The sequence below is a fragment of the Arachis ipaensis genome, chromosome B5, assembly GCF_059453495.1.
Source record: "Arachis ipaensis isolate K30076 ecotype BB chromosome B5, ASM5945349v1, whole genome shotgun sequence".
NCBI lineage: Eukaryota > Viridiplantae > Streptophyta > Magnoliopsida > Fabales > Fabaceae > Arachis > Arachis ipaensis.
In genome coordinates, this window is record NC_142440.1 from 131,567,690 (window position 1) to 131,592,787 (window position 25,098).

At 34.6% G+C, this 25,098-nt stretch overlaps 1 protein-coding gene and 1 long non-coding RNA gene across 2 annotated transcripts; both read right to left on the reverse strand.

The window, feature by feature from the left end:
• Positions 1-3,062: 3,062 nt before the first annotated feature.
• On the reverse strand, positions 3,063-5,470 carry LOC107640989 (protein FAR1-RELATED SEQUENCE 4-like). The gene is made up of 4 exons (XM_088487241.1): positions 5,396-5,470; positions 4,785-4,952; positions 4,225-4,676; positions 3,063-3,630 (listed from the first exon to the last, which is right to left on the reverse strand). The coding sequence occupies exons 1-4, from the start codon at positions 5,468-5,470 to the stop codon at positions 3,063-3,065; spliced, it is 1,263 nt and encodes a 420-aa protein (XP_088343367.1).
• A 16,807-nt stretch (positions 5,471-22,277) lies between these two features.
• LOC148565809 (uncharacterized) lies at positions 22,278-25,060 on the reverse strand. Its single transcript, XR_015883399.1, has 5 exons — positions 24,776-25,060; positions 23,920-24,070; positions 23,327-23,496; positions 22,611-22,790; positions 22,278-22,494 (listed from the first exon to the last, which is right to left on the reverse strand). It is a non-coding gene; the product is annotated as an uncharacterized LOC148565809 (long non-coding RNA).
• Positions 25,061-25,098: the final 38 nt, after the last annotated feature.

The following is a 25,098-nucleotide window of genomic DNA, read 5'->3' on the forward strand; positions in this document are numbered from 1 at the left end:
GAAGCACCTGTTAATGTGTAAGCATAAAATTTTTTTTATAAGTTTTAATTTCGGTTCACTATATTGTTTAATATCATTGTTAAATATCTATCATCTTGCAATGCTGCTCAACCTAGGCAAAGGGAAGATGATATGCCTTCCTTTAACCTTGGGATAAGTCAACTAGCATCTCAACCAACTCAGCCCTCTGAGCCGAGTGTTTTATAGCTTGAAATTCTGGAAGAGGCGGTGGTAGATGCTTGAGTGATGGCAGCATTAAAGTTTGCTGAAGCAACAACTTCCGAGCCAACCTTACCAGCTGCTAAAGTTTTCAAAACTCTAGAGAAAAAGATAAAAATCTCGAAGAAGTTGATCGAAAAGTGTTATCATTGGATGACACATGTGAAAAAGACAAAAGATAGTAGCAATGAATATGATACAATATTCTTCTTGAAACATGAGGCACTTTACGAGGGGTTAATAGAATATTTCATGTCTCTAATGTCCAAAGAACAAGTGCATGCCACGGTAAATTCTTTGCCAATTGCGTTAACATTAATGATTTTTCTAAACACTCTTATACAGTATATCTCATAAATTTTCTTCCTGTAGGTGGTCAGTATACATAGCATGATTCTCAATCAAATAAAAATTTGCCAGTATCAGGAACAAATATACATTGTGCCGCTGGATATTGTGGTAAGTTAAATTTCTTATTCCCTGCTGATTGCTGTTCGGTTTAGTGGGAATATTCATATTGATTCACCTGATTGTTATGTGTTCTATTGAGTTCTTTTGCATGAAGAAAACTTTTCTCTTGATGATTGAATATTTTTCACATTTTATTAATCATATGAATTGTGTTCGGTTCGGTGGAAATGTGATTTAACTTATGTTCGTTTTGCAGAATTTTATGGTGGGAACTCATGGCGTGGACTACAATGATAAAAGGACAAAGAAGGTCTACTGGTTCGATATTGAGCAGTATGCCCACCACCGCCAGTTTCTTGACAAAAAAAAACTTGCATCGAATCCATTTGTAAGTTATAATTTCTAAAAATTCTTCGATAATTCTCTCGTTTGCTATTGTTTTGACTGAAATATTCTTTCATTTTCCCAAACTTCAGCTATTTGTGCTAATTTGCAACAGAGGGCATTGGTGGTTGTGGATTGCCGATGTAAAAAAAAAGACATTCTATGTGCTTGACCCTGTGAATAAGCCGAAAAAATATATACCTGAATTGAGAGTGAAACTGAACAAATTTGTTGTAAGTTATTTTCTTGTAAATTATTCAAATTATTTAGTACATGAAATGAGTTCGATTCACTGTTGTTGCTTTTTTTTTTTTTCCAATTTTTATGTCCCTTTCAGGAATTAATAATTTCCCAGATGAGGGTTTACGCTGGGGCGGAACCCTTAATGGAGGACGGATTGGGAGAAAAAGCACAGTATATTCCACTAAATGGTCAACGTACAAAGTAAAAATCTTTCTCTTCTACAGTGCTATATTTAATGTATTTTATTTTGAATACTATTAATTGGATTATACTCAATTCTTGCTTAGCTATGATTGTGGCATATACGTCATGAATGGCTCGAAACAATTGATCCACGAAAGATCAAAAGTGGGAAGAGATATAAACATAAAGCTTGGACACAAGTAAGTACTTTCTAAATTAATAAAGTTCTTTCATTTCTTGTTTCAGTTGGGTTCATTTCTTATGTAAATAATTCCTTTCAATTGAAATGTAGGAAGAGATTGATGGCTTCAGGTACGAATATGGTCCGCACATTCTGTTGCACGAAATGAACAAAATCAGAGACCAAGTGATTCAGACATTTGAAGCAATAAGACTCCCGAAGCCATCTGCTGCCCTCTCCAGCTCTTATTGTAAATTCTTATCTGGGGATTTAGATAGTAAATAGGATATACTATGATTAACTGGTTGTAATTAACAATATTTTGTTTAACTTGTTTAAAAAAGAAAACAATGCTTCTTTCAAATGTATATATGTCAATATTAATGTAAATGTTAACGTATATATCTATTCTTAATATCAATGTATATACCAAATGTTAATATTTATATCTGATTCAAGATGGATTACTCCTTGTCCTGTCGGTCTGAGATGTTAATTTATATATCCGTTAGAACTATCTGGCTGCTGTTTTGTTCCAGGATTTCCAGTGACTACAATCAGTGTATTTACCAATACATGAAGAACACCAAAAAACACAGTGAAAATCGAAATTAATACACTGGTCGAACCAAAAGTTGCAAACATACTATACAGAAATTCAGAGAACTAATTATAAAAAAATGTTTCTATCAGTATTTAGTTTCAGAAACACCTGAACTATCTGACATAGCACAATAAATTGGCTATTCAATAATGAAAAAATTGACTTTTGGAATAAAGAATTTCACAAAAAAAGTGACTATTCATTAAAGACTAACAACAGTCAGAAATTAACCCTCCTATAACCTTGGTGAACCGAAACTTTATCATGGGTGAACAGAAATTTATATTAATAAAAACTAAAACTCGTATAATCCTCTCTTGGATAATTCATATTTGGTGCATTGTAAAGACTGGAGCTTGACTGAATCGATGATCTGCCGTCTAAAAGGTTCAACTACAAAAGACATAATTAATTGTATATTAGCATAATGCACGACTGAATTTTTACCTAATCGAAAGCAAGTCAATTTTATCTCGCTTGGAGTTGTCTTTTTCTTTTTCTTCATGGCATTTGAGATCTTTTTTCCAGGTTTGATCCAAGTCTGTTCTTGGGCCGGCCTCTTGTTTTGACGCGTGGCGGGCTTTGAAGGTCGTTCACATCGCTCAACGTCACTTCTTCGTGGGATAACAAACTTTTTCCTTTATATTCTTGCATCTCAGCCATGACCTTGTCAAACGCCCGGTGCAGAATTCCGATCAAATCCTCGGACTCGGATACAAATTCGCATATATTGTGCGACTGAAACACCAATTTGTCAAATCTCTTACTTTTCGGTTCCAGTAGAGGCTCATCTTGGCTGCTCTTGATGTGTGTGTGCCTCCTCTTTATGTTCTTGATCTAGCGTTCCAGTATGTATTTCGGTACCACGTTATCCACTCGCTCGAAACCTAGGACGCTCAGGGAATGGCGGCACAATATGCCCCTTGACTCGAACAGCAAACACTGGCACTTTACCTCTCGTGATACTGCATCGTAGGTGACAAAAAACTTGTTGAATGTGGAGTTGAAAACCTGCTCTACAACTTCGTATGTTGTGAAACCTAGGGTGGAATGCATTGATCTTGTGATGCAATTCACTTTACCTTTTAATTGAGCTTGAACTTCCCTGAACTTCTCGTAGGTATACACATGGTGAAATTGGGCCTCTATTGCTAATTTTGTTGCGCACGGTATCACGGTGTGAAAATCTGCAGTATCGAATTCTCTCTCTGTTTGCTCTCTGTTTGCTCTCTGCTTGCTAGGTAATTGTCGTATTGCTTCATGAATTGTCTCAAGGAGCTGTTGCGTGTAATGAACTTGTTGAAAAATGAATGCATGCTCTCGCTCCTTTGTGTGCTTCTCATCTCGGCCCAAAAGTGGTGATCCAAGTAAACTGGAATCCATATATGCCGATCCACGTACAGCTCTGCAGAATAAACCGAACCAAAAAGATGTGGTGAACCAAAACCAGTTCATGTTTTAAAAAAAAGGTATGGGCAAGAAAATATTTCAAATTGAAACCTCGGTTACCTGACAACCACTTGTTGCATTTGAGGCCGTACTTTGTGATGAAATCGTTCCAGTTTCTATCAAATGCATCTTTTGTGTAGGAGTTCCAAACAACATGTCTCATCTCTTGATTAATTTCGTCGTGTCGCTTGTAGCCATTTAGTTTGTGTGGGATCTTCTTCATGATATGCCAGATGCATCACTGGTGAATTGTTGTTGGCATGCACAACTCAATTTCCCTTTGAATCGATGCACATTGGTCGGTAAGAATGCCTTTTGGTGGCTTCTGTCCCATGCAACGAAGTCAACACTCGAATATCCATTTGAATGATTGGATGTCCTCATTTTTCAACAGCGCGCATCTGAGAAGGGTCGATTGACCATGGTGATTCACACCCACAAAGGAACCTAAAACCAAATTGTACTTGTATAAATAAGCGCACCCAGACCATGATGAACCGAAAGTTGTACATTCAGCGAACATCAAAATATATGTGGTTGAACGGAATACCTATTTGTGTTATAGGTGGTGTCAAATGAAATCACGTCTCCGAAATACTCAAATGCGGCCTTGCTTCTTGCATCGGCCCAGAATGCATGTTTAATGCAGTTATCGCCTTCAAGGTTAAGCTCAAAAAAGAAATTTTGGTTCTTCTCTTTCATTCTTAGTAGGTACTTCCCAAATTCTTTAGCATCATTTTGTTTGGAAATATTCCGTACTTCCCTTGTGATGTAATTCCTCACATCTTTTTCTATAAAACTTAGTTCACGGTGGCTGCCAGCTGCTGCCACAAATGATTGATAAGTTTTGCTCGATCTGATTTCGGCTTCCTTGTTGGTTTCGATGGTGCGACGCACAAACATGTTAAGCTCCCTGTGTTGTTTGAGCATCTCTGCCCGGTTTGGACAGCAAGGATATGAGTGATTCAGAACAACTTTGAAAATTGTCCAAAGACCAACGTCCTTCATTATGTGTACGTAAATTCTAGCTGGACAGTTTAACCCGACTAAAGGGTTTGTCTTCAAAGTTGGAGATATCTTGGATTTTCACCTCCCTTCTCTGGTGCATACGATTAATTGATTCTTAATCTTGTCTCCGTCCCGAGTTGTGTTCCTTATTTTAGTAGAAAAACCGGCAAGTTTGGAATAATGTTTGTAGAACTTTTCAGTTTCTTCTAGTGTCTTGAAAATCATCCCCACCACCTTTGGGACATATTTTTCATCCACAATACAGCTGGTCTGCATGGTGAACCAAAAACGTCATTACGGTGAAACAATTATATAGTACTCAGTGAACAAAACATAATACATTATATATATTCCTCTAATTTTGTTTACAAACTCTTTTCTGCATACCAAACCGAACACGTACTCATGGTGAAACAACTTTATAGTACTGAGTGAACAAAACATAATTCAGTGTATAAAAATGAATTCAAACTCCTTTCTGCTTACCGAACCGAACATTTACTCTCGGTGAAAAAATTGTATAGGACTTAGTGAACTAAACATAATCCATTATACCAAAGCAAATTTGAAAAACCTAGGTTTACAATTTAGATATTATCAATTTAATTCAATTCAATTCAAAGTAAAAAATACCTACGTCTATTGAATTCAATTCAAAATAAAATTAACAATCGCATTCCATTCAATTCGATTCAAAATTGAACAATCCAAACCTCATCAGCATGATTCGTTTCAAAAGAATAAACCAAATCGTTCTCATTCAACTGATTTGAAGTTGAATCATTCATTGTTTCGATTCAAAAATGTAGATTGAATAAGAAACGAAGAAGAAGAAGAACGACGGAGCTTGTTACGTTGAATTCAATGCAGATCAATAATGAAGAATGCGAGCAGAGAAAAAAAATACAAACAGAGGAGAACAACGAAGCTTTTTAAGTTGAAGAAGAAGAACGCGATAAGAGAAGAACAAGAAGAACGAAAACGCGAGAAGAGAACAAGGTTTAGGTTGCAGCAGAAGATTTATGCTGAGAAAGATTTATCACGCAGCAAAGGTTTACGTTATATGAAGCGCGTGTATGACAAACGCGTGAGGGGGTGAGGGAGGTGCGTTTGGAAGAAGTTACTTGGATAACTTGAATGAAAAAATTATATGGATGTAGAACTTTTCTGTAATATTGCAAGCAGGTAAAAATATTAGGCAAAGTCTTCGGTATAGACACCAAGATAGTATCTATATGTGTAGATAATGGGTGGCAGGCTGTGGCGATGACATGTGGTATATGGAGGAGACAAAGTGATCAGGCCTTAACAGGAGTTGCAGGAAAAGCTGATGGGAGCACGTGAGGGAAGATCTTTGGTTAGATGGGGTAATTAGGTGTTAAAACTAGTAATCAGTTTTTGCTGATTAGGGGCCCAAGCCTTGTGGCCCGTTTTTTGTTGTTGGACCAAAATATTTATACTTCTTTTTATCCATTACCACCCCTCCCCCTCCCACTGGCCTAAAGAAAATAAAAGTGAATCCAAATGCACATGTTACTTTAAACAAATTATATTCAGATAAAATGAAAAAATAATTTTTTTTTTAAATTGTTTGTTTACTCACATTTAAAAATATGTGTTATGAAATATAAATTAATAAAAAATTATAGATAAGAAATACGACGACTGAATCAACAAGTAAATTAAGAAATAAATTTTTAAATTTAGAAAAAGGGAAATATTTTAAAAATATTAAACAAACACTCAATCCGGTAAAATTTATTACGTTCTCAAAATACAAAAGTTTTAAAATGACAACTACAGAGGAACAAAAACATAATATTTTATATTTATAACTAATAATGAAAATAAGAAAATATAAACAAAAACATATAAATATATGTTTTTATATTTGTATAGTTTATTATAGTTAATTAACGATAAGATAATCAGAATTTAACAAAAATCAAATATGTGAAACTCTCTATATTCACTTGCATTTAATTTCATTAAAATCGCGACTCGTTTTTTTAGAGAAATACATAACTTTGTATTCAATTTTTGGCCTTTCCTGTGTGCAAGAAAATTATACTTGTCTCTAGAATTGTCAACCAATCACACCTTAATCGTTTGGTTATTATTTTATGATATAAAATCATACAAAAAATATTAAATAGTGAATACCTCATGTAATTTTAACCAATTCTTAACGTAACTTGGATACATGATGCAACTACTACTCAATTGAATAGGAAAATAAGATATTTGCTTTCTTTTCCATCCTATTTGTTTCTTTTTTCTTTATAAAAACCAATACATATGAATTAAAAACTGTATCAAGGACCATGATAACATGTTACTTTCTTGAAACAGTAAAAAAAAAAAATTAAGAATCCTCAACTTTATTCATTAGATAGGTAATCATTATAAGTAGTAGCTTATATTTCCAACAAATGTCATTCTCAAAATAAAAATACATGCTGTTCACCCCCAAACTTGTCCGCTCTATACTTTCATCGTGATTTGTGCAATTGAAAAGCTTCTGATGTCTTCTTTGACTCTTTTGATAACCCATCCAAATCTCCTCATTTTTTTTTGTGAGTCCTAATCTCTTCTACTTGAACTCACAGTATATACTAGATGCATCATTATAACAACCCAAAACCTCCCACAGATAATAATAATAATAATAATAATAATAATAATAATAATAATAATAATAATAATAATAATAATAATAATAATAATAATAATAATAATAATAATAATATCGTAATTAAAATAATAAATAGTTGACATGCTAATAATTTCACCATAAACTATACACTTTATTATTCTAATTTATTCCATTTTTTATAAAATACTATTTATTTTATGTCATTTTTATCGGTAAAATCGTTTTATATAAATTTATTTCAATTTTATGTCTCTTAAAATTTGTAATAAGAATATGAAATGTTTAATATCTTTACTTCCTTATGGATAACTCGTTAAAAAAGGTTATTAAATAATAATGTCAGGTTATGATTAATTTATTTATTCCTTGTTATACCCTTTTCTTTTGAATTTTTTAATACTATTTTGTTTAGTACTCCATTTAAGAAAATTTATTATTCAGTGTCATAACATCAAGTTTATATTTTTTCAATAATTTAATAATAACCATGGTTTTAGAAGTGAACTGCTGTTCGAACTACTTAGGACTACTGAGTCTCTAGTCCAACCACAAGTCGGCGATTAAACGAGTTCACCTGCTGATATATAGATAAAAAATAAAAAAAAAATTACTCAAACATTTATAATTACTATTTAAAACACTTTTTTTATTTATTTTTTTATAATTTTTTAACTCAAATAAAATTAAATAGTACATTTCATCGAACATGTCATCGTGTTCTCTCCTCTTGGCAACTTGAAAATTGATATGGAAAGACGAAATTTCCAAGTCGGATGTAGCTACAGACTTTAATGAAACTGATTCGCTGACCTCATACAACAATATCCTGCAAGTGAAATGCTCTTCCGACACAAATTAAGAAACTATCAACTTAACAAATTCAAGACAAGGAAAACAATAACCAAATCATCATTCATTCGAAAATTCAAAACACAACATTCGAATTATTTGAGAAGAAAATGGCAAGTTGCTATATTCATACACAGCCTTAACCTCTACACAACAACAATTTAACAAACAGAGAACCACAACACCTACATAGCTAATCCGCCAATTGAAATTGCAAAACCCTAAAGAATTTTGCAACTTAAAAGGGCAGCAGCAAACCGATATAACACAGTCAACTTTACAAATTCAAGTAAAGGAAATCGGTACACAAATCATCAACTGGACAAAAATTTTAACCACAACGGTGGAATAATAATTAATCGGATACTTATTCACAAGGTATAATATCAATGAAAATGTACAAATATGCATTGAAAATGTACATAATTTCAATACAGATTACTAAACAGAGGCAAGAGAGAACAACCATCATTTGGCAACAAACACTACAAAACAGCAAAGGGAAATCACACTATTACCAACTTCAAAAAGAATGAAAACCAGATAAACCCAATCATAAACACTGTTACCAAATTAAACCAAAAGTCAACCAAACTTCACCTTCCAAATCCAATTAAAAAAACCTCTTCGGTTCCTGCCCTAAACACCAATTAAATCACATTAACCAAAATTAACTTGAGGGAAAACACAAATTTCATTAGGGGTGTGCATGGTTCAGTTTTTCCATAAACTGAACTGAAACTGCACTAAACCATTTTAAATGGTTTAGAAACTGAACCAAACTGCTTTGTCATATAAGAAACTGGTTTTAAACCAGTTTATAATACAGTGCACCAGTTTAAACCAGTTCATAAAAATAAAACTGGTTTTAATTAAAAAAACCAGTTTAAACTGGTTTATGCCTAAAACTAGTTTTCACACCCTCTCTCTCCCTCTCTTCCTTTCCTCTCTCTTTCTCTCTCTCTCTCTCCTTCCTCTCTCTCTCTCTCTCCCTTTTTCTCTCCCTTCCCCTCTCTCTCTCTCTCCTACCCTCCTCTCTCTCTCTCTCCCCGTTTTCCCATTCTCTCTCTCCCTCCTCTTTCTCTCCCCTTCCCCTCTCTCTCTCCCCCTCTTTCTCCCCCTTCCTCTTTCTCCCCCTTCCTCTCTCTCTCTCTCTCCCCCCTTTCCCAAACTCTCTCCCTCTCTTCCCTTCCTCTCTCTCTCCTTCCTCTCTCTCCCATTTTCTCTCCTTTCCCCTCTCTCTCTCCTACCCTCCCCTCTCTCTCTCTCTCTCTCTCCACCCACTCTCTCTCCCCATTTTCCCATTCTCTCTCCCTTCTCCTCTCTCTCTCTCCTCTCTCTCTCCTACCCCCTCTCTCTCTCCTTTCACTTTCTCTCTCCCCTTCCTCTCTCTCTCTCCACTTTCTCCCCCCTCTTTCCCTTCTCTCTCCTCTTTCTCCCCTCTCTCCGTTCTCTCTCTCTTTCCCCTTCCTCTCTATCTCTCTCCTCTTTGTCTCCCTCCTCTCTCTCCTCTCTCTCTCTCTCTCCTCTTTTTTCCTCTCCTCTCTCTCTTCTCTCCCTCCTCTCTATCTCTCTCCTCTTTGTCTCCCTCCTCTCTCTCCTCTCTCTCTCTCTCCATCCTCTCTCTCCTCTCTCTCCTCTTTTTTCCTCTCCTCTCTCTCTCCTCTCCCTCCTCTCTCTCTCTCTCCCTCCCATCTCTCTCTCTCTCTCTCCTTTGCCTCTCTCTCTCCCTTTCCCTTCCCGTCTCGCTTCCTCTCTCTCTCCTCTTTTTCCCCCCTCTCTCCCTTCTCTCTCTTTCCCCCTCTCTCTCTCTCCATCCTCTCTCTCTCCTCTCTCCTCTCTCTCTCTCTCTCTCTCCGTCTCTCTTCCTATCTCTCTTTCTTCTCTCTCTCCTTTCCCTCTCTCACTCTCCCCTCCCTTCCCGTCTCTCTTCCTCTCTCTCTCCTCCTCTTTCTCCCTCTCCTCTCTCTCCCTCTCTATTCCCCTTTCTTTCTCTCTCTCTCCTCTCCCTCCCCTCTCTCCCCCTCCCATCTCTCTTTCTCTCTCTCTCTCTCCCACTCTTTCCCAATTCCCTCCTCTCTCTCTCTCTCTCGTCCCTTCTCTCTTCTTCTTCTTCTTCTTCTTCTTCTTCTTCTTCTCTCTCTCTCTCTCCCTCCTTTTTCTCGCTCTCCCCTTTTTCTCTCTCTCTCCTCTCCCTCCTCTCTCTCCCCCTCTTTCTTCCTCTCTCTCTCTCTCTCCTTCTCCTCTTTCTTACCCTCCTCTCTCTCTCTTTTTTCTCTCGCTCTCTCCATGTCTTTCCTTTTTCTCCCCTCTCCCTTGCTCTCCCTCCCTTCCCCTTCTCTCTCTCTCTCTCTCTCCCATTTTGTTTCTCTCTCTCTTCCTCTTTTCTCTCTCTCTCCCATTTTGTTTCTCTCTCTCTTCCTCTTTCTCTCTCTCTCTCTCCTTTTTTATTTTCTCTCTTTCTCTCTCCTATTTCTCTCTCCCCCTTCCCTTATTTCTCTCTCTCTTTCTCCTCTTTCTTTCCTTCCCTTCCTTTCTCTCTTTTCTCTTTCTCTCTCAACCTTCTCTCACTCTATATCCCTCTTCTCTCTCTCCCCCTCTTTTCTCCAAAATAAGAGAGAGAAGGTTAAGAGAGAAAGAGAAGAGGGGGAGAATAGAGAGAGAGAAGGGAGAAAGAGAGAGAGAAGAGAGAAAGAGAGAGAGAGAGAGGGATATAGAGTGAGAGAAGGTTGAGAGAGAAAGAGAAAAGAGAGAAAGGAAGGGAAGGAAAGAAAGAGGAGAAAGAGAGAGAGGAGGGCGAAGAAAGAGAGAGAAGAGGAGAGAGAAATAAGGGAAGGGGGAGAGAAAAATAGGAGAGAGAAAGAGAGAAAAGGAAAAAAAGGAGAGAGAGAGAGAGAGAAAGAAGAAGAGAGAAGGGAGGGAGAGAGACAAAGGAGGGAGAGGAGAGAGAAAGAAAATGGGAGAGGGAAAAGAGGGAGAGAGAGAGAAACAAAATGGGAGAGAGAAAAGAGAGAGAGAGAAACAAAATGGGAGAGAGAGAGAGAGAGAGAGAGAGAGAAGGGGGAAGGGAGGGAGAGCAAGGGAGAGGGGAGAAAAAAGAAAGACATGGAGAGAGAGCGAGAGGAAAAAGAGAGAGAGAGGAGGGTAAGAAAGAGGAGAAGGAGAGAGAGAGAGAGGAAGAAAGAGGGGGAGAGAGAGAGGAGGGAGAGGAGAGAGAGAGAGAGAAAAAAGGGGAGAGCGAAAAAAATGAGGGAGAGAGAGAGAGAGAGAGAAGAAGAGAGAAGGGACGAGAGAGAGAGAGGAAGGAATTGGGAAAGAGTGGGAGAGGAGGGAAAGGAGAGAGAGAGAGAGACGAAGAGAGATGGGAGGGGGAGAGAGGGGAGGGAGAGGAGAGAGAGAAAGAAAGGGGAAGAGAGAGGAGAGGGAGAAAGAGGAGGAGAGAGAGAGAGAGGAAGAGAGACGGGAGGGAGAGGGAGAGAGAGATGGAAAGGAGAGAGAAGGGAGAGAGAGAGATAGGAGGGAGACGGAGAGAGAGAGAGATAGAGAGAGAGAGAGAGAGAGAGAGAGAGAATGGAGAGAGAGGAGGGAGACAAAGAGGAGAGAGAGAGGGGGGAAAGAGAGAGAGAAGGGAGAGAGGGGGGGAAAAGAGGAGAGAGAGAGGAAGAGAGACGGGAAGGGAGATGGAGAGAGAGAGGCAAAGGAGAGAGAGAGAGAGAGAGACAAAGAGAGATGGGAGGGAGAGGAGAGAGAGGAAAGGAAAAAAGAGGAAAGAGAGAGAGAGAGAGGAGAGAGGAGAGAGAGAGGATGGAGAGAGAGAGAGGAGAGAGAGGAGGGAGACAAAGAGGAGAGAGATAGAGAGGAGGGAGAGGAGAGAGAGAGGAGAGGAAAAAAGAGGAAAGAGAGAGAGAGAGGAGAGAGAGAGAGAGAGGATGAAGAGAGAGAGAGAGGAGAGAGAGGAGGGAGACAAAGAGGAGAGAGATAGAGAGGAAGGGGAAAGAGAGAGAGAAGGGAGAAAGAGGAGAGAGAAGGGAAAGAGGGGGGAGAAAGTGGAGAGAGAGAGGAAGGGGAGAGAGAAAGTGAAAGGAGAGAGAGAAAGAGTATGTAAAAACTAATTTTAGAGTTTAAATAAAACCAGTTTTAATTTGGTTTAAAACTAAACTGAACCATAAAAACTGGTTTTTAATAAACTGGTTTTCATAAAAACTATGGTTTCAGTTCAGTTTTTTATTTAAAAAAACTGGTTTATTTAAAACAGTTTCAGTTCAGTTTCAATTCAGTTAAGTGAAACCAGTTTTTTTGCACACTCCTAAATTTCATAATCACGAGAAGTCACTTATCTTTTATCACAAATTTCATATCAAAAACACAAATCAATACTCAATGAATCAGAGACATTCAAATCCAATAATCCAAGTACTTCGGAGACATTCAAATTCTGCTTATAGCATCCAACAATATACAAATTTCCACCATTAGCATAAGAGTAAGCTTATGCCATTAGCAACCATACAGTGTAAACTCCGCCTAACAGAGTGAGTTTTCACCCTTAGCAACCATACATATAAATTTCCACTGAACTAATTTTGCACATAACAGACGGAATCAAACTTCAAACCAAGACCCAACCCAAGATCGAAGAAGAAGAATCCAAGAACCGAACTCCAGAACAAAAATGCAAGCCAAGACCGAAGAAGACTTGAAGAAAAAAAAGAAACAAAAATTCAAGAAGAAGACCACACCCTCAGTGAAGATGAGGACGATAAGCCACTAACCTGGGTCCGTGCCGAGAAGCCAGCAAAGATGAAGACCCGGCGAGGACCTACCGAGTTACTGGGTCAGGCGGTGACGATGGAGGATCTGGGTTAGGCGGCGAGGATGGAGGAAGAAGCTGCGGTGCTTGGGACCTTGGACGGCGTCGGCGCCGAGGACCTTTGTCAGTCGGCGACCATGCACGGCTAGGCGGAGGTCAACACCGTGAGGGTTTCTTTGAATCTGCTTTCTCCTGTACGTGTATCAATGATTGTTTCAGGGAACAAGGGGAGGGGGTTGGGTCACGAGCGAGGTTTGGGGTTTACCTGGGTCCTTTTTTTTGTTAACAGATTAAAAAAAAGCATCAAAATATTTTGGTCCAACAACAAAAAACGGGCCACAAGGCTTGGGCCCCTAATCAGCAAAAACTGATTACTAGTTTTAACACCTAATTACCCCATCTAACCAAAGACCTTCCCTCACGTGCTCCCATCAGCTTTTCCTGCAACTCTTGTTAAGGCCTGATCACTTTGTCCCCTCCATATACCACATGTCATCCCCACAGCCTGCCACCCATTATCTACACATATAGATACTATCTTGGTGTCTATACCGAAGACTTTGCCAAAATATTATTAAGTCATTAATTTTGATTATTTTCGTTCTTAATGGTTTGTAAATTAATTTGATTGAAGTTTTGATATTTAATTTGATTGAAGTTTTGATACTTTGTGAAGATTCGAGTGAGAAATTATTACATATAAACTAAAATATTAGTCATTAATAACTTAACAGGAGAGTTAAAAAATGAGGCTAAATTAGGTTAGAGACTTTGATAAACTTCTACGAAATTATCAATGAAAATGGAAATAATAAAAATTTTAAATTGAAAGTAAATAAAAGATATAGAAAAAGTAAGGGAAAACAATGGCATGTATGAACAATAGTTTAAAATTAGAAAGTAAATTATAATTAAAATGCAGATTTTTAATTAATTATCTAATTTTTAAATTTTTAAATTTGAAAAATTAGGATTTACAGTTAAACCCATTTCCACTTTAGATGGTTACTCCTAATATCATCGTTTTCTCCCAAACTTTGGTATCCCCTCTCACCGCCGCAACCTCACTTGAGTCAGATTCTTCCTGGCTTGTGTTCGTAAAAACATCAAGAAAGGTGAAACCTTGAGAGTTTTCGAGATTCTTCTTGGAAACAAGAATAAGACGAAGAAAGGAAGCTTAGTGATGAACAACGTTCTTGGTGGTGGAGGGTTGAATTTCAAGGCGGGGATAGAGCATTTTTGCAGGCACCCTGGAAAGAGAGCAGTTATCGACGGTGTTGGGAAAGGAATGAGGCTCAGTGAGTATGACCTTGAGCCGGCAAGGATGGCGCTACACCGGTGGGGAACACGTCGGCCGGTGGATGTGGTACATCCGATCGCGCCGCACCAGCTCCGGACAGTTTCCTTCGCGCTGTCCACCCACCGTCATCCGTGCAGCCTCTCCCGTAGACCACTGCGTTCACCGTCCCAGCGTCACCATCCACTGACAGATCCGATCAACATATAGGGAGGTACGCGGCTAAGGGAGTTTGATTATGGTTTCTTCTTCTGTTCATTCATCTCCTTCTTCTTCTACTTTAATGGCCAAGTTAGGATGGTCATTTTAGTAGTATGCGGATGGTTATTTTAATTCTTATATGTTGGATGTTCAATTAATTAGGTATACTATGATTATTTTTATCTGTAAGTGGATAGTTATTTTTAACTACGCTAGTGACAACGTGTGACAAGTCAAGTAACGACGGTGAAATGAGATGATTATTGATAAAGGTGGAGGTGGAGGTATTGAAAAAGAAAAGGGTATTGGACTGAAATATTTTAATAAATTAAAGTTTAAAATGATTATTTTTTTAGAATAACTAAGTGAATTTTTTTATTTAAATAATTTATGGGGTGTTTTTTATTTTTTATATGTATTAGACTAAATTCACAGTTTATTATTTATATTGTTTAAATTTTTCATTATCTTCTTAGCAGAATTGAAATAAATAAAGATAGAGAGAGTCCAAAGGGGATATTATCTATCACATTGTTATGCACTTATGCCTACGTCCAATTTCTAACGTATATAAGATCTTTTAATATTCACCAAGTTAAATTTGGTACACGATAAAATACTATAATGAAGAGTACTTTACATTTTTAACTTCCTCATCTCTCATATAATAAGATGCAAACCCTTCTTAGAGTGTATTTGGATTCGAATTTTAGAAAAAGAATGTATTTTTAAAAAAATTTAAAATATTTTTTTGTCAAAATAATGTATTTTTATATTTAGAGAAATTTGTTTCAAAGTTTCAGAACAATTTAACAAAGTATATTTTCATTATGTAAAAATCGAAATTCAAGTCTTTCTAATAAGTTGAAATTTAAAAATTCGATCCCCATAAAAAGAAAGACAAATATATATTATTTCCATTTTGTTTTTTTTTTTTCAAATATTTGATTATGTCCAAACTAAATATTATTAAAATTACTATAATTAATCCAATTTAATTAACACTAAAGAAAATAAATTTAATATTTAGGAGTGACAATGAGGCAGATAAGTGTGAGTTTTTGTCCTATTCGACCCTGTCACACCTTACAATGAATTATATAGAACTTGATTCATTCACTCGCAAGAAATAAAAAATTGAATCCTAAGTCGCTCTATAAGTATCTATTTCTAATTCACCTCTATAATCTTTAAAATCTAATAAATAAAATAAAATTTAAAATTTATTTAATCATGATCACGTACATAACATAAAGAGTAAAATATATTGTCTTTAAAATTTATCAAAAAATTTAAAAATATTATTAAATTTTAATTTGTTTTAATTTTGTCCCTAATATTTTAAATATGTATCAATTATATCCTTTTATCAATTTTTTTTTAAAATCAAAATATAATTTTTCCATTCTACTCCTAAAATATCATCATCTCTATCTCTCATCATCTTCATGACTTCATTCTCTCTCAATTTCTATCATCATCAGATATTAGACATCACAAGCCACCTCTGCTTCCACTGTCATCTTCCTCCTTCATCCACTCTACCTTTATCGCCACATACTCATCCCTTTTGCGCCACCCTCACCTTTAGCCTCCCACCAGCACTACCACTACTCCGCCGCACCATTCAACTCACCATTCAACTGCTTCCTCCAGCAACATCAGCCATAGCTTCACACCAAAGAGAACAAGCGAAGGACGCCTCAAAAGAACGACATCGCTGTTGCCACCGTCATTCTCACCACCACTCTTTCATTGTCATTCTTCACTTTCATTATCACAACTACCACCCTCACACCCCCATCTCCAACTCCACGTCCTTGACTTCATACTCCCTATTTTTCCACCTCTGTCTCTCCAAATATGTAGTTCCATTCTTCTATTTCTCCGGATCTTGATGTCTTTCTTAGCCAAAACTTCTTTTTTTTATTCTGAAAAAATTGAATGTTGTTATTCTTATTGTTGGAATTAAAGAATGTTGTTATTCTAAAATTCCTAAGAACTTTAACCCGCATGATCTCTTCTATGAATGGGTCTTCTCTACCTAGGGGGACTTTCTTCCTGACATGTTCGATTACTTCAATTTCGAAGATCGTCCTCCAACTTTAATAGTTTTTTGTCTGGCTCCCTTCGTCATCTTACTTCTCTCTGTAGTTCTCGCTCTGCTTCCTGTTGTCGTTCAGCCTCGTGCTCCAGCTGTTCTAGTCGTCTTCGGGATGATGGATCTCCGAGTGGATTCGCTTTTAGTGGGGGTTCCCTGATGGCCCTTCCCCATGAGGACCATGTGTTTGGTGTGGTGGAAGTAGTATAATGGCATTGCCCTCTGGTTGGGGCTCGGCTTCAGATTTAGACGCCGTATGGCCGTTTTCATACTGGTGGTTAGTCATTGTTAAGGGATGAATTCCAGGTCCCCGACAACGGCGCCAATGTTCCGAGGATTACTTGAAATGTTGATATGGGCCTGAACATGAGGTCCAGATCCCTTTGTGTGGTAGCGTCTGACTTGTGGTTGCCGAGGTGCCGCATGTCCAAATTCCTCGTGAGGAGGTGGGTGGTGGTACCTGCAAGAGACTCCGATGCTTAAATTAGCAAGAGCTTTAGACAGGTTTTTAGTATATTAGAACGTAAATTATACTTGAGGAGTGTCTGTGTATTTATAGTAGAGCGTTAATCACTTTTGCTGGAGTAGTTCCACCTTTATTGGTAGATGGCCATTCCCTTTATCTTTGTTGGGATCTATCTTTTAGGGGAGATAGAGATAGTAGGAGAGATAAATAGAGACCGTTACTTGCTTTGGACAGATAGAGCTGAGCTTTTTTGTCAGTATTCAACTTCTTTAAAAAAGTCGGGCGTGTCGTTAAGGCCACCCTTCTTGGTGGATCTTTTTATCTTATTGGGCCTGACTTTATTTATTGAGTTAGAATATGAGCAAAACTATTTTTTTTAATTATTTAAAATAAATTTTAACTTATATCTTTGACAATATCTACCTCTTAAAAGTTTGAAGACAAATTATCATTGAGACTATTTTTATTATTGTCAAACAATATACTGTAATAAAATAAGATATTAATTTTTCCATTAAAAACCAAATAGTTCTAGGATATAATAAGTAACAAGATACAAAAACAGAAATAGAAATAAAAATAATTAGGCAGGTCTTACCAAGTTATTTGAAATATTCATCCATTAAATCTAATATCTAGAGTGTATGAGTATAACAAAAAAAAAAAAACATAAACAATCATTATCTAAACTTTTTAGTCATCCTGAAATGCAATTGAAATTGGATGCACTGAATAAATAATGTCCTCTGAAAAAAGCATATTTGCATAAAAAATTAATATTTAGACACTTGTTTGGTATATAAAATTTAATGATGATTGCATAAAAATACAACATAGAAACATAGCATGTGAGAACTAAGCTAACTAAATTATAATCTCTCAACAGAATTCTAACTTTGGATAACAATTAATTATTATCTTTAACTAACAGAAAAAAACTATAAAATAAATATTTAGAATCAATAAATTATCATATGATATATTTAATTTATTATAACAAAAAAAATCAGCTTAAGAGACAAATTTAATATTCAATTTATTTTGTTCGACCTTTTTAAATTCTTTGAAATTCTCAGGAGCAACAGAAAAAAAAAAAAAGTCTTCTTTAAGCCCATCTTTAGTACATATAAGTCTTCTACCACTTGGGTGTTAATGAGCTATGATATGAATCAATAATTTTTCCTTCCATACCAAAAGTAGACTAAAAAATTACTGTTAAACTGGTATAGCCAATATGTTTCATGTCATATTTACAAAGACAAAAAAACAATTCAAATTTGTCTTTCACTACCCTAAAATATCCAAAAGTTTATCATCTACTCACAATCTTCATTCAAATAACGATTGGCAGTATAACCCCATATCATAGATATCTTTAGTTTTATCACTAGCACCCGATTGGAAGAGAGTATCATCTTAATTTCCTTCCTCTACACCTTGATATAAATTGTAGAGTGAATGAAATACAATTTTATTTTTAATTCACCACTCAAGTTTACACCAAAAATATCAACTACACACCATTTAACTTAATTCAATTTACAACAAGCATCTAGAACTACAGCCATTATCAACATATTAATTGTTTTTGGATTTTTCCAATACTTTTCATATTTCGCTTTCATCTTACTCGCCATTAGACTTATGCTCAAATCCTCATCATGAAGATATTGTCGATCCATTCTTCCAAGAGAAAACATCTGTACAAATACTGGTGATATAAGAGTACCCAGGCGAAGAGTAGAATCGTAAAACATTTCCAGAAATGGTAAGACAAATTTGGCATAATCGCAATCTTATATTGAAGGTACTCATTTTCCTTTGTTTAATTCTTCAACAAACTTTTTGTTTTACATCTCTAACAATTTGGATGCTAATGCTTCAAGACTGCTACTAACATCAAGTATGTAGAGTTCTATCTTGTTTCAATATCTAGACAAACAAGACTTTTATGTGGAATATCCTCATATGCAATACATACCTTGAACCTAGTTAGTTTCGAATTTAAAGATGTGACATACTTTATAAGTATCTTAAATTTTAATGACAGAATCATTGAAGGGCGAGTGTCTTCATATGCGGTGCTGTGCACATATTTTAAATCTGATTGTGAATGATGGACTAAAGGAGATCAATGATTCAGTCACCAAAATTCGAGATACTTGTGAAGTATGTCAGATCTTCAAATTCAAAATCAACTAGGTTCAAGGTATGTATTGCATAAGAGAAATTTTTACATAAAAGTCTTGTTTGCCTCTATATTGAAATGCAATAGAACTCTAAATACTTAATGTTAGTAGCAGCCTTGAAGCATTAGAAAGCATTCGAATTGTTAGAGAGGCAAGACAAAAAATTTGTTGAAAAATTAAACAAAGGGAGAAGAGTATGCCAAGTCTGTCTTGTCATTTCTGAAAATGTTTTTTGATTTTACTCTTTGCATTTCTAAATCCTCTTATGTCACCAGTAATTTGTAGGATTCAACAATATCTTCATGATACTAATTTGAGCATAAGTCTGATAGTAAGTAAGATTATAACAAGTATGAAAAAAATCCAAAAACAATTAATATGTTACTGTTAATTGCTGTAGTTCTAGATCCTTGTCATAAATTGGATTATGTCGAGTGGTGTCTAGTTGATTCTTTTGGTGTGGAAGCGGAGTGGTGAATTAAAGACAAAATTGTCTTGTCTTCATTCACTCTACAATTTATATCAAGATGTAGATGAAGAAAATAAGATGATACCCTTCTTCAATTGGTGTAAGTGATAAGACTAAAGATATTTATGATATTGGGGTGGTTGTACCACTAATCAAGTGAACACAAATCCAATGCTAAATTTGACCTTGATTGTTATTTTAAATGAAGATTGTGAATCGAATGATAAATCTTTGGATATTGTAGAATGGTGGAAGATAAACTCGAATGGATTTTTTTTGTCCTTTCAAATATGGCACATGACGTATTGGCTATACAAATTTCAACCGTAACTTCCAAGTTTGCTTTTAGTATAGGAGGAAAAATTATTGATTCATATGATAATTCATTGACTTTCACTGTGATAGAAACTATTGTATATATTGAAGATTGGTTGAAAGGAGACTTTTTCTTTTCTCTTATACCTGAGAATTTAGAGGAGATTAAAAAAGACGAATAAGATAAATTGAATATTAAATTTGTCTCTTAAATTGATTTTTTTTTGTTATTATAGATTAAATATATTATATAATAATTTATTGATTATAAATATTTATTTTATAGATTTTTTAATTAATTAAGATGATAATTAGTTGCAATCTATAATTTGAATTCTATTAAAAGACTCTAATTTAGTTAGACTCTTGTATATATATTTGTATTTTTGTACAACCATCATTAAATTTTATGAACTTCAAAAGATTGTATAATAATATATCAAACAAGCACTGAATATTATTTTTTTACGCAGATATAATTTTTTAAAAGACATTACTTATTTAATGGGTCCACCTTCAATTGCGTTTAAAAATGACTAAAAAATTTAAATAATGATTGCCTATGTTTTTTTTTTTATTCTAAACATTTTAAGTATTAGACTTAATGAATGAATATTATTTCAAATAATTTGGTATGACTTAACTACTTACTTTTATTAGTATTTCTATATTTTTACCTTATTACTTGTTATATCCTAGAACTATTTATTCTTTAATGAAAATTTAAGATATTATTTTGTTATAATATATTCTTTGACCGGAATAAAAATAGTCCTAATGATAATTTATCTTTAGAATTTTAAAAGGTAGATATTGTCAAAAGTAAAATTAATATTTTGAAGTCTCAAACATTAATTTATAAGTTAAAATCAATTTTATATAATTTAAAAATATTAGTTTTTTAAAAAAAATCAATTTTTTGATTAAAAATTCTATTTAAAAAATTTGTTAAAAAATTAGATATTTTTTTTTACAAAAATCAATTTTTCAGTGCAACAACGGTTTATTTTTTTAAAATCGATTTTTATTTTTATAATCAGTTAAAAATCAGTTTTAAAATTTGCTAATTGATTAATAACTAGTTTTATCATATAAATCACCATGATTAATGATCCTAAAGCAAATTTTTTATTAGTTAAAAATAAGTTTAATTTTTTAAGTAGCCTTAACCATATACAAACCTATCTCTAGCATTCCTCTAATGAAAACAAAATAAGGAGCAAAATTCAAGGTGATGAAATCTATCTATAGATCTATTTATAGTATATAAAAGTTGATATCAACTTTTTTTACAATGACTTTAAGTTTTTTTTTTTTTTTTGCTAATAATACTACGTTAGCAATTTTAATGACTTAGCAAAAAATAGAATCAACCAATCATTCTTAAATAAATTTTTTTAAAAAAATAAAAAAACTTATATATTATTATCCAATAGAATAAAAAAGTATTAATTAAATGCAATAAACACATATTAAACATGGCATAATAATTATTATAAAAAAACTCATTTATAAATATTCAAATTCAACCATTTATACATATTAAGATTCTTACTACTAATTATTTAGTCTACTTATATACATAGTGCATAATATTCTTATTACTCTTTATTTCTTAATCCCTCGTACTAATTATTAAAAATTTCTCCAAGTCTATCTAAATTTAGCACACCTTACTATGTACATTTAAATATATCATAATTATAAAATTATGAATTAATTTTATATTATATTTTTACTGTTTTTCATTTTCATTTATTTTTTTTAACTTTTTTCTTTTAATTATTTTGTAATCGAAAAACACCACATGAAAAGATAAAATATAACAACTAAAACAAATATAAAAATAAAAACAATAAATACAACTCTAATATAAAAATCTATATCTTTTTTAAAAATAAATAAATTCAAATTTTTAAAATAATAAATTATATTTTAATTTGTAATACATTTTAGTTGAATAATTATATGAAATTATATATAACTTATGTACAGAAACACTAAGTATATTTTGCTCCATCCTAACAGAAAAGACATAGAGATACTGACAATAAATAATTTATTTTTCTTTTTTTATTATTCTTATTAATTTTTTATAATTATATTTTTTATTATTATATTTTTCTTCTTAAATTTTTTAATAAAAAAAAATATGAGAATAAATTCAACTTTTATAATTTGTTCTACTTTATCACCAAATAAAATACAAAAATACTAATTTTTATGTCTATGTTATTTGTGTTTTGTCTTTTTCCGTTCTCAGAACCAGCCTAAATATTTGGTCGATTGGCACCCTTGTTCGCCGCCCTGCCCCCTCTTTCTCACGACTGCACCCGTAGCCGACCTCCCTCCTATTTGTTTCTATTTGGAAAATTTATGTGTTTCTATTTTCTTTAATATCGATTTCCCAAACTTGCTTGGGAAGATTTCCCTAACCGACAGTCATGGCCGGATTGAATCTTGACATACGAAGAACCATGCAGAAAACAATAACTAAATAAATAACCCAATCATAGTAGAAAAGCAAAATAATAGTGTCATGCATGCTATAACACCCCGTATATGCACAACTAACCTGGGCAACTATGTCATTCATAGAGTCGCTAGCATCGTCATCACCTTCGCTCACACTCACAAAAGTTTAAGCAATCTGATATGGAGAAATGGGGTCTATGATGCCAGCAATATCATTTTCTGGTGAACAAGGACTGTGTGCTAGATCCCTAAGAGTTCTGACCAAAACATCTGCGCAATTCTGTAACAGTAGTTCAAAACAATGACTGGCCCGAATCAAGCTTGAAGGTGTTTTCCACACGACGATATCAGAGGGAAACTTTTACATCATAAATTACATATATGACCCTTTTTTACATGCCTCTGCATAAGTATCCATTACTTACAGAAAACAAGCTTTACTTGCACATGCTTCTAGAAATTGGAAGCTAGTCTTTGAAAAAATTTAAAGATAGCATAATAATAGCTTCTAAGAAAAGCCAAATACTATTTAAATAAAACGAAAATTACCAAAAATAAATGTCAAATTATACAAAGCAGTTACAAAATAACTTCATTAAATTTCCCAACACTTGTTCAAGAATACACATAGATTATAATTCGCAAATACCAACATGACTCCTAATGCATTATAAATAAGTTGATATTGCAGCGTAGAATATTCTGCTGCTAAGTCTATGGTAGAAAAGTTTACTTTATTTATATATCATAATAGGTTTTGAGGTCGAGTTGGGATAACTAAAAACTTGACGACATATAAGAGATGTGTAAAATTACCTTTCGAACTTGGTCAAGTGTTTCTGGGCTAATTTTACAGAGATCTGTACAAAGCTGAACCCCAATGATCAAAACTACATGATGCTTCTCCCTTAATAATGCAATAGTGGAATTGATAAAATTTTCTTCGAAGTCTGGAACTATCTTGATGGTGCTTATAGAACATAATGCTGCCAGTATAATAGTGAGCATAGTTATTTGACAGGAATGAGAAAAATGATAACTCAAGAAGTTTTTTTTTTTTTTTTAATTTTTGTTATGATGATAAGACAAGATCGTTTATATTTATGCCTTATATTAATGCAAGTACCACCAACATACTTCTAATATATATGAATTAATTCAGCACGCAACAAATACCATACGAAGACACTATGTCACTATTACAATTTGATTTTAGTTGGATTGAAAAATTAGACTTCCAATTTAATCTGCTTGTACTTCTCATCCAAAACAGTTGACCAGTTACAGTTGATCCGTTAGCAACAACGAGAATACTATCCCATAACAGAACCAAATAACTACCGGAAATGGAGTTCGAGGAAAAAAAAAACAAAAATAAAAATGCAAAAGAACTGAGCTATAAGAATCACCAAGGAATTAACCATGCAAGGAGTGTAAGCTCCAGAGGAATTCTCAACTGTTGTGGTCCATACTCCATTTGCTACTGGCTGACAGTACCAATCCACTGGCTCTAAAGACAATGCTATAAACTTCTTTCTTCTTTGGCAGCGAGATGAGACCCTAAACCCAATAACCAATCAGAATCAGCTGCGCCTCGAATGAGTGCATATAACCCGAAACAAGCAATCAAATTAAACTTGGTTACAGTTCCAACAGCAACTTGCAGAACTTATTTCTATTTCCATTTCTTTTATTTCAGCCTCAAAAGGAGAAGGGGGGGGGGGGGAAGAATCTGTTTTGTGCATCCATTTCTGAATTGAGGGAGCAAACCTCATCATCAGAAAATTTCTCAAAATTTGAATATTATACTCAGAAGATATCAAAACAAAAGGTACCAACTTTAACTATGCTCCAGTGCAAAAATTGCAAATAATCCCAACTGGGTTAGAAAATTAAATGCAAGATCTAAGACCAAGAACAGGGGAGAGGAAAAGAAGACCCTGATCATTCAGATAAAGGAAAAAAACGCCACTTTCTTTTAATTTCCACAAACAGAAATGGTGAAGTTATGATAGGAACTTGATCAACCAAATCATGAAAGAGAGAATGAGAACATAACACAAAATTCATTTGTAAAAGCCTCTCTGTTCTTGTAACCCAGCATCAAATCCGCTTGCTCTGCCTCCAAGAACAATTTCTTCTCTTCAAATGTTAGAACTCCTTTCATCTAACCAAAAATCGATCTTTTCTTTTAGAGAAATAAAAGAAATTTTGCAATTGCTTTGAGACTCGGAAACCCTTAAAGGTGAAAGTTTTGGTTAATACCCGGGAGATTCGGCAACAGCCTTCAAGTTGCGATGGTTTTGCTGGTTGCACGTCATGTTAACCATCATGTTGAAGACGTTACCCCAGTTTAAGTAGCGTATCGGAGAACAACAAGCACACATCTGAGAGAGAGAGAGAGAGAGAGCAAAGATTCGGATGTTGATGTGTGTGTGTTTGAATTTGAATTTTGGTGATCACAAATTGTGAATTTGTGAATGGAAGTGAAGGAGCGGCAACGGTCGAAATTTTCGGCTATGTGTGAGACTGTGAGAGTGAGTGTCCGTGGGTGCTATAGGCGGCTGATTTGTTGGTACCAATTGTTT